Source organism: Adiantum capillus-veneris, chromosome 16, assembly GCF_014529385.1.
Source record: "Adiantum capillus-veneris isolate H3 chromosome 16, ASM1452938v2, whole genome shotgun sequence".
In the NCBI taxonomy this organism is placed as follows: domain Eukaryota; kingdom Viridiplantae; phylum Streptophyta; class Polypodiopsida; order Polypodiales; family Pteridaceae; genus Adiantum; species Adiantum capillus-veneris.
Window position 1 is genome coordinate 115,050,685 of NC_140946.1, and position 10,661 is coordinate 115,061,345.

The window sequence follows — 10,661 nt, forward strand, 5'->3', positions numbered from 1 at the left end:
ATGCTATTATGCATGCTACCAAGAAGAGTGATGATAAGTGAGGAACTATTTATTTCTTTTTGGGATGTTTCTTCTTCCTCTTCCCTACCCTCATTCTCTGCTAAGCTCTCTCCACCTTCGAAGGTGTTTGAGGCCTTGGGACTGAGGCCTTGGGACTGAGGCTTGGGATAGTTAATGCTTTTTGCAAAGTTTATGTTATGCTCGTGATGCGTGAAGCTTTTCATCTTCATTGCATCACCTAGGTCACAAAAGGAACACAAAGATTGTATTGTACCAAGTCTCTCTTGATGGGAGAATCTATAATACAAATGCCTATTGGAGGGGGGACCGGCTCCACACAAATCCGGTCATGTTCTCTATTTTCTCTCTTTTGCAAAAGTATTGTTCGTGCCAAGTTAACTAAGTACTATGTTTATGTTGCTACCATCGATTAAGCTCATCTCTGTGCTCACAAAGTAATCTCACAAAAATGCTTCCTCTAATTTTCCTAATTCCACTATCTCAAGTTCATAGGCCATTTTCATTGCACCGGATTTATGTGGAGCCGGTCCCCCCTCCAATAAGCTTTTGTATTATGGATTCTCCGGAAGAGGAAGAAGAGACATTGATGGGAGAAAGAAATAGTTCCTCACTTATCATCACTCTTCTTGCTTAGCATACATAATAACATAGTAATGAAGATGGAGAAGATGACAAGCTTAAGCATTGGAGCATGGCTCTTGGTTGGATTTGCATTCCATAGCCAAGAGTGTTGGGTGTAGGCTCTCAACTTCTCAACAAGCTTGGAAAAGGAGGTGGAGCTCTTGCACTTTGCACTTCAAACAATGAGTGTGTGTGTGTGTGGGGGGGGGGGGGGGGGAGAGTATACCCTGCAAGCAAGCGCCCAGCTTCCTTGGTCAGCCCCCTCTTCTAGCTCATGATGGAAGCTCATTGGACCCCTTCAAGCCTGGCCAATTACATGCAAAGTGCATATCAAGCAAGCGTGCTAGCCTTAAGACAAGTATCCCCCTTTCCCCTTTGAGAGAGAGGACTTGATAAATGCATACATAATTAATTTAATTAACTAAATTATCATTGGACCCCTTGAGAGGCCAACCGATAGCCTTAGGCACACCATGAGGGCAACATGAAGAGGAACTTGACAAGTGTCCTAGTTGCTTTCTTTAGACCAAGCTTGCCTTGTGTGAGGATGTGTGTGTTCTCTCTCTAGTTCCTACAATGAGGGCTCGCCCCCCTTTTGTAGGGATGTGCTTTGAATTTTTGAACACCTTAACCCCTCAAGAACCTTAGTCATGGAGCACCTTAGCACCTTAGTCAGCAAGCACAACAAGAACCTCAAGCTTGGGCCGGGTTCCCACCTCAAGCACAACCCTAGCTTGCCTAAGGTCAAAGGACTTTTAACACTAACCTTTGGAGGTCTTTAATGAAGCTAACCGTAAGGTCTTTCAAGCTCCATTAGCTTCTCTCATTTGGGCCCATTAACTTTGGCCCGTGTCGAGATAGATCCATAAACACATGTCTATATTCTAAACCTTGTTCCCGTTTAGTCTCCCACATTAAATGATTAGTTTAATATGAGAAAATCATTTGGGTTGGTTAGATATTAGATTTTATGACATTCCTTTTCCTTATATTTTCCCTTTTCCTTATCTTTTTCTTTATGTTAGCTTTCTTAAAATAAAAAGCTAATTTTCCATGCATTGGTTATATCCCTGTTCCCATAGCATAAGCCAGAAGTGGCTCGTGAGTATACCTTGGTGCTTGAATTGAACCCGGATTTTTACTCGAATATTTTTTTATATTATTTTCTTTTTCTTTTTCATCTTTTTAAGTCGGTGGCTTAGACATGTTGGCCTTGCGTAAGGGTTAGGAGAAGACCCTTACATATTTATAGGTGTCTGTATTGGGTTTTGACAGAGTGTGCACTGGTACAAGTGCCTATATAAGGCTGATTCCCACTATCTACACTGGTGCACAACCTATCGACCAATCCAATAGCCAAGGAGAGCTCTCTCATTGGGCGATGTACGGCCAATCTTGACAATGTGTGTGCAATCTACGGTAGTACCAGTGTTTGTTGGCATTGCCTGATGCCTGAAAAGGACTCTTTGCAGCCTTAGCAGTCACCTTAGACTTGCGAACTAAATTGTTGAGCTGCATGTGTACGGGAAGAAATGGTCGACCGTTGCAAGATTCCCTCACCGAACTATGGGCTTGCATGTGCCCCCTTGCCCCCCCCTCCCCTCTCTCTCTTTCTCTCTCCACACACACACACACACACACACACACACACACACACACACACACACACACACACACGTAGTGATTCATGAAAGGCAGTGCCTCCGTTTGTCTCTAGATGCCTTGGAATGTATGGGTACGTTTAGACTGCATGTAGTCTCTTCCGTCCCCGCCATCGTTTTCCTACTCTTTGTCATTCACATTATCACGTGTGCCAGCGGATACAGAACAATGGCTTGGCTCACTGCCACGCTGTTTTGATAGTTGCAACCATGCAAGGGCTGAGATTGAAGTGTTGAGCGGGTTTTATGCTGAAAAGTGCACGGACTCTTCACTCGTCTTAGGCTTGGTTCAAAGTGTCTGGACGAACAACTTGGGTGAGGGCATGTTTTGCATGTGGCATCATTTCACTCGTTGAGAATAGTTCAGTCAGTTTTTGGACCCACCGCAAAGACAGGTAGCCTTCCCCCTCCGAAAATCAACCATGTCCATCCACTTTTCAACACAAAATGCGGAGAAGATGTGAGCCCTTCTGCCCGCTCGTCGCATACCAATTAGGTAACTATGGTGGAGCTCGCTGTTCGTTGATAAAAAAGGTGCAGCTTGTTGAAGTTTTCTGAAGTGATAGCAGTGTGAAGCGAAGCGAAGCAATGGTTTCTTGGGCGCGTGGAGTCTGAATGCACCCTTAGAGTGCTCCTCACATGTCCGGAATTCTCTGGGTGCTGCCACGATTTTGAAACGCCCCTGCTGCCCTGCATAGCTGCGAGTTCCAAGCAATCTGAATCCCCCCTAGGGTAAATGTCCCATATTAAGGACACTCAGATCGGGCCGGCTCAATCAAAGTCTATGCTTTGCCGTTCGAGGCATGGAGTAGCTCATTTGGGAGCTCATGAGGTAGGCATCACGCAAAAGAAGCACGTCATCGTACGATGGAGATCTCATCACTTGCGCGACACAATTTCGACATTCAGTTCAACAAAACAGAGAGCCGAAAGGCAGACACACTTGGGGGCAAAACAAGTACAAATCAACGAGAGGGCTTGATCTCACGATTTGACGGACCACAACGCTCTGTGAGCGTTTGAGATAACCACTTTCCCATACCGACTTGTACGTCGTTCCCTGGTGTACCAAGTGTCGTTCGTATCGGGGTAAGGATAGGTCTTGAAAAGGGGCGTGTCCCGTAATTGGCGCCTTTACCCTATGCTCTTTGGAAGACTGAGTGACGTGTCAAATAGTTTAAGTGACGTGTGCTCATTTTACCATTGGTCTCTTGAAGCTTAAAGAAGCAAATGGTGAGCAGCATAGCATGTATGCGACAGAGCAGCCTGAGCAGGGACTTTGTTCTGACGCTGGCCGGTTGCGTGAGACGTTTGCGACTATGTCGCACGGGGGGGGATGCAAAGCGCATGCTGTGGTGATGCCCTGGCCGGGGCAGGGCCATATAAACCCTCTTTTGCATTTGGCTAAGAGACTGGCCTCCCAAGGCTTCTCAATCACCTTCGTCAATCTGCAATACACTCATTCTCGCATCATGGGCTCCATCCACAGACAACAGGAGCAGGAAACGGGGCACGGAAATGCTGGCCTTCTTCCATATGCAAAGCTGGACATCAAGTTTGTGTGCATCCCTGACGGCATCCCTGCTGACACTCCCACCAGTGATGTCCCAGAGCTTTGCAGAGGCATCCTTCGCAGCAGATCTGCTTTTGAGCAGCTCCTCCATGAGCTCCATCCTCCCCCCACCTGCATCATCTCTGACACCTTTGTTCTTCACTCGCAAGATGCGGCCAACAAGTTTGGCATTCCAAGAGTTTCCTTTTGGACCCAGTCTGTGGCAACCTATGCAGTCTATCAAGCTGTTGCAAGAGGCTTTATCACACTGCCTTCAGGTGCGTTTGATCCTATCGCCTTGAGGTATTTTTTTCCTCCTATCTGTGGTGTCATATAGCTTGAAAGGAAGTCTTGATGCACATGTTGTGTGTGTGTGTGTGTGTGTGTGTGTGTGTGTGTGTGTGTGAGAGAGAGAGAGAGAGAGAGAGAGAGAGAGAGAGAGAGAGAGAGAGAGAGATGTTAGTAGACAAATGACACAGACAATAAAGGAGTTAGTGCTGGGGTAGCCCAATTTCTGGATTAGAGGTGGTGCCTAGTTTTAAGCCTTGCATAAATTGGCTAGACCGGAGGTCCCTAACACCTAAAGGTTTTGGGGTCTAGATGGCTAGACCAATTTGTAGAACCTCGCAGTTAAGCTCGCTTGTGTAGGAAGACTACTACGATGGCTGACCGCCCATGTAGTTGTGCCCCCATGCCATATCAGCGAAGGCCTCTCTGACATAGCATTAAACGCGTGCAAGTGCAAGAATAGGACTGGGATGGCCGGTGACCTCCCAGGAAGTTGTGCCCCCATGTCATATCAGTTAGGTCCTCTCTGGCATAGCAATATCTGCCATGAACGTTCCTATTCCTTTGTGGATACATACTCGTGCTTCTTTTCTTTATGTGTCTTGATAAGTTCTCATTGATAATAGGCTCTGAAGATCAGCTCATCTCCGACATTGGAGGAGTGCCTCCACTGCGTAAGAAAGATCTGCCAGGCTTTATTCAGTGCAATGATCCATCGGATTTCATGTTCAAAGATTGTGTAGCTCCCCTTGAACGCGCACAGGAAGCCATGTGTGTGCTATTCAACACCTTCAATGAGATGGAGGGTGAAGCAGTGGAGGTTTTGAGGCAGCACGAACCGGGATGCAGATTCTACACCATAGGACCGGTTCTTCCAGAAGAGTATTTTTTTGGAATGAAACCAAGCAGGAACTCTCTTAATATGGCACCAGGATTTTGGGCAGAGGACTATGATTGTCTGCAGTGGCTAGACAAGCAGGAGGCAGGGTCGGTGCTCTATGTCTCTTTTGGTAGCATAACTGAGCTCTCTGAGGGTGAAGTGAAGGAGCTTGCCTTGGGGCTTGAGGCAAGCTGTGTGCTGGTGTTGTGGGTCCTTCGCCCTGGCACCGGAGACAGAAGCGGACACTCAGCGCTTCCTCCTGGCTTTAAAGAGCGCACTGCAGGACATATGATGATCATTGAGTGGGCGCCCCAGCTGCATGTGCTGGCGCATCCCGCTGTAGGTGCTTTCTTCACACATGCAGGCTGGAATTCTGTCTTGGAAGGGGTTGTTCAAGGGAAGCCTCTATTGGGATACCCGTATTTTGATGATCAGATGTTGAATTGTCGATGTATAGAAGAGCAATGGGGGAATGGATTGGCCCTTAAGAAGCATGGAGAGGAGTTGCTCACTCACTCTGTAGTGGAGAGCAAGGTTCGAGCAGTTATGACAGATGCCAAGATTCGTCAGAATGCTCTCCAGCTGAGTGAGGACGCAAGGCGTGCGGTACAGAGCTCAGATCCTGGTTCAAGTGCTGCAAATTTCAAGAGCTTCATCCAAGCCTTGACTAAAGCTCAGGATGTGGTTCTTTTTGAAGCTTAAAGCAAAGTGATGGCAGGAAGTGTGGCTCTCAAAAGAAGGAATCAAGCTGGGTTTCAATCAGCCTTACGTTGCGGTTTGTCTTTCTAGTTCTTTGGAATGAAATATGTGGGGTAGTGTTCTTTTGGTCCTTGTTAGTATATTCTGCACATCAGCAAGGCCCAACGGAGTCCCAGGTGTGACTTTCTTGCTTTCTAAAACAAGCCTTAGTGAAGAACTTAACAAAGTGCCCCCTCAAACCATTCACACCCATTATACTCTAGCACCATAAATGGCCTAGAAAAGGTACAAATGAAGAATATATTTGTGAAGGCAGTTTGTCATGTCAACATGATAGCCCTAAATCCTTCATCTCCACCTTGTAGAATGGAGAATCACTTTGCCTTTGATTGTAACATGATTGATAGGCAACTAAATGCCTAGTAGGAGCATGTTCACCATGACACGCTGGTCAGAACATGTGAGACGTTTTTGGCCTTGAAATGTTTTGCTCATCAAGTGAAACGCATGCCGTTTCATTAACAACAAGTTACCATAGTTTTAGGTTTTTGGGTCTTTCAAATCACCATATGCACATTCCAATCCCATGTTTCACTGTGCTCTACATTAGATTGAAATGTTTCGTGGCGAGACACCACGTTTTGATTCCAAACTCTTTGGCCATGAAACGGTTCGTGGTTACACTGGACTCCGACTCAAGGATTCTGATTCATTATTAACCTTAGAAGCTCATAACCTAACTTGCATTCAATGTACTTTAGTATCTTGACCTAGTGAAAGCATGAACAGTTGATGCTCTTGGAAGTAGAGGTGCCATCAGCTTATAACAAAAGACTAGGGCTAGGAAAGTAATGCTCTCTGTGTAGTTTATGCAAACCTAAAATGGGACTTATGTTTACATTGCAAATTGCACACTGAAAATCTTTTCTTGTCTTCATGTGAGAAACGCTAGTCATTGAATTTTTATCAAAATCAATTATGTATGTATTAAAATTATTATTCCTTTTCTCGATTTCTTTTCTCAATGGAACTTCCACATGCTCAAAGAATCGTGAGTAGAGAACTAAAAAATAAATTATCCTTGAGAACCCATTAAAGGCAAAGATGCTTCATGCACCAATAGCAAGGTCCATTTATTAATATAAAGTAAGGGATGGAAACTCCCGAGGCTTTCGAATCTAGGAGGAAGCAAATGGCCTCAGCTCTTTCAAACCATCCACAAATGTATTCCTACCATGAATATGTCCCCATGCATACCATTTTGTGGCTCTTAGCCACATGGGCCTTGCCCCCCTAGTCTTGGGATTACTTTCCTTGTAAAGAAGAGTTTTCATCCTAAACAACAAAAGTGGGTTACTTCTTCGATTGGCACCTTCTTTTCCACTTAACTATTGCTTGTTGTCATACATGATGCTTTGTAAACAATTAATGAAAAACTATACTTTGGTGAAGCTTATGTGCTAAGCTAGGACATTCAACTAAGTCCACCGAAATGCCTTGATCGACCACATTGTTGCACTATGTAATCGCTTCCTTAAATGGCTTACATGAAAATATTGCATCCACGTGAATGTGATGGAAGCTCCAATTTGTAGGCCATTGTCCTACTTGCTTGAGTATTTTGATTGGACCCCAAGACTTTGGAGACGACTTTACTTATGCATTAGAGCTAGTGGCTACGAGTACATGTAGTTAAAGTAGTTGAACTCTTTAGTTCTTTAAATTTGTCACTTTTGGCTAAATACAACGATTCTTTTGTCTATACACTTGTAGGTAGCTTCCTCTTTTTCCTCTATTGCTCATGCTCCACACTTTGACTCCTTCCCCATCCTTTGGCCCGAGGTAGTCACTTTTCAAAATGTGTTCAAAATGTGTATCATATCACAGAAATTATTGGTAAGTCACAAGTGTACTTTCTTTATGTACACCTTGGAGGAAGGTGGGGTTTTTTTTAATAGGCAAATAGTGTAAATGTAGCATGCATATTGGGGTATTATTAATAATCTCTTGAACGCAAATGATAGAGGGAGCTTTTGATGAGTGATTGTCCCGAGCTCCTTGGCTCTCAAGGCTATGCACATCTAACATGGCATCAAAGACGTATTGATTAGGAAAATCATTTGTAGAAACCTTTTTTCAAAAAGAGTCCGTTGAGAAGAAGGAAAATGTTGTTATGAAGGTTTGTGTGTCTCACACTACACCACTTCAATCATTGGCATCACGCCTTCAAGCTTCTACAATCATAGAGTGTCTTCACAAAGCCTTATAGTGAAATAAAACAAGTTTGATAGGACAATTTTTCACACATAATAGGTAAAACTCAAGTTCCATCTTATGAGAGATAATCTGGAAAGCCTCATTAATCAAACAAAGCAGCGTTCATTGACTCAAGAAGCTAAATTGCAATGGCTTAAACGTTACCAAAAAGAATTTGCAATGATTTCGTTCATCATATTGCAATCATGACTATGTTAGCTCTTGAGTGGCAAAAGCTAAATTGCAATGGCTTAAGTGTTACCAAAAAGAATTTGCATTGATTTCGTTCATCATATTGCAATCATGACTATGTTAGCTCTTGAGTGGCACGGACTTGACATTGGTGCTTGAATGCAGAATGTGAAAATTGTTCTCAAGATTCGGTTCTTTTTGCTCATCATGAAGAAATGTACTATGCTTACAACTCACATCAATAGCATGCAAAGTCTTTTGTTACACCTTGTTGGGATTAATGCCAAAGTTGAAGAAGATGATGTTATTACATTCTTCCTTAAGAGTATAAAATCTACAAGAACATAGGAACATTGACATTACATCGCAAAACTTTATTGATCTCAAATTTCCACGTATAGTTGCTTTACTTCAGGAATAGGGATGTGTCAATTCTAACAATAATCATCCGTTTTCTTAAGAAGTGGATGCCAATTTTTCTCTCACAATGTGACATCGAAGACAGATTATTGTTGATGTTAATACTTATACTCATGGTCAATGGAAAAATCAAATCAAGTGTTCAAGATCTAACCATGTTGACATGATGTATCTGTTACAAGAACAAACAAAAAGCCAATTGGGTCAAAGATAAATAGGATGATAAACGAGATGCCCCACCGCTTGGTGCAACATCAAATCTTGCATATAACAAATAGTGGAGTTTCTAATTAGTTTGCTTTCCAATTTTGCACGTAATGTCCATAGGCACTTGTGTACTTTATGGAAGGGGCTCCCATCGGTGCCCAATTGCCTACTAATTCTTCACTTTCCCTGATCACTATTGTCTATAGCCCGCCTTGAGTTTGTTGCATGCATCATCTTTAACCACATCATGGGTAATCGGCAATGCCCATCTTATTTCCACCTCCTCAAGCATTGCCAATCCTCAACATATACCCTCAACAATAGTAAACTTGATGTGACCAGTGCAAGATGGCAAGTGTACTACTATCGAGATCCATTCTCCAAAGGCATGAGAGCTTGAATTATTCGTGGTTGCAAAGTGTATTGAGATGTAGCCCAATACGAGACTTTCCTCTCACAAACACATCATAGAGCGAGATGAAGGAGGAAGAAAGAGCAAATAAACATCACTGCATGGCTATTGCTAACAAGAATGTACGATACAACACCATAGAGGTGTCAAAGTCGATGATGTGGAAGCGTAGAGACCAAGGAGAGAGAGAGAGAGAGAGAGAGAGAGAGAGAGAGAGAGAGAGAGAGAGAGAGAGAGAGAGAGTCTTGAACCAATCAACCTTGGCAATGAATAACTGAATGTGTAATACAATGGAGGCAAGGGGTTGTATATATAGCAGCCTCAGTAAATTTCCCTACCCAGACTTTGACAAATTAGTAAAATAAGAACTTAAAAGATAAAATAAATAATGGGATCACATTGGGCAGTTTACTGGAGATGCCAAAACTCTAATACCCTCTCTGCAGCTCATAATGGACATAAATAGTGAGACCAAGTTGATAAGTAAAGCTATCATGGACACCCCAGTAGAAGGCCTTGGACTACTGAATACACCTCGGTTTTGCTACCCTCAACTTTGTACCTTAGAAGAATTTGGTTGCCTTCTAGAAAATTGAACTGTAGACCACACTACGTCCAAGAATCCCCATTTGTGAACTATGAACACATCACGTCCAAAATACTTCCATGATAATGAACTATGGAACACATCATATCCATGATCCGGCCAATAAAAATGGATTGGTGCACTCATCCATAGTGTTTTAGATGCGTCTGATTGGTTCCCTACAAGATGCATGTGCCTTGAACTTCGACCCATGGGTTCAAACACTGGTAACTTGAACTCCAACACAAGAGTCCAAATTAATTATATGGAGCTCTGTTTTCCCCCCTCTGCCACTCACGAGCCTCTCTCTGGCTAAAGCTAGTGGCAACACCAAACACTGGTAACTTGAACTCCAACACAAGAGTCCAAATTAATTATATGGAGCACTGTTTGCCCCTCTGCCACTCACAAGCCTCTCTGTGGCTAAAGCTAGTGGCGACACCTATTTCCATGTGATTAGAAGGCGGGAGTCCGTGCCAGTGTAGACTCCATTACACGAGCAACCTGGTTGCTATCCTTCCCTGAGTCACTATCACTGCTTTCCTCCTGATGCTTGCTTTTACCTTTATTTTTTGTAAAATGTCTATCTTTGCCTTTGGATCTACAATCCTTGGCTAAATGACCATGCTTTCTACAATTGTAATTGGTCCTCTTTCTATAATTTGAAGCAACAAGTGTATATATATATATATATATATATATATATAGAGAGAGAGAGAGAGAGAGAGAGAGAGAGAGAGAGAGAGGCTTCCTACCTGTCTCAAAAGCCTGAATTTTGTCTTGAGTTATTAACACGGCTTCCTTCTCAATGAGACAATAGATAAGAGCATCAAATTCCAGTTTTTCCTTCGTGACTTGTAACCGAA

At 43.3% G+C, this 10,661-nt stretch overlaps 1 protein-coding gene across 1 annotated transcript; it reads left to right on the forward strand.

Moving 5' to 3' along the window:
• The first annotated feature begins 3,515 nt into the window (after positions 1–3,515).
• On the forward strand, positions 3,516–5,849 carry LOC147439693 (7-deoxyloganetin glucosyltransferase-like). Its single transcript, XM_086485513.1, has 2 exons — positions 3,516–4,133; positions 4,770–5,849. The coding sequence occupies exons 1-2, from the start codon at positions 3,551–3,553 to the stop codon at positions 5,723–5,725; spliced, it is 1,539 nt and encodes a 512-aa protein (XP_086341639.1). The 5' UTR covers positions 3,516–3,550; the 3' UTR covers positions 5,726–5,849.
• Positions 5,850–10,661: the final 4,812 nt, after the last annotated feature.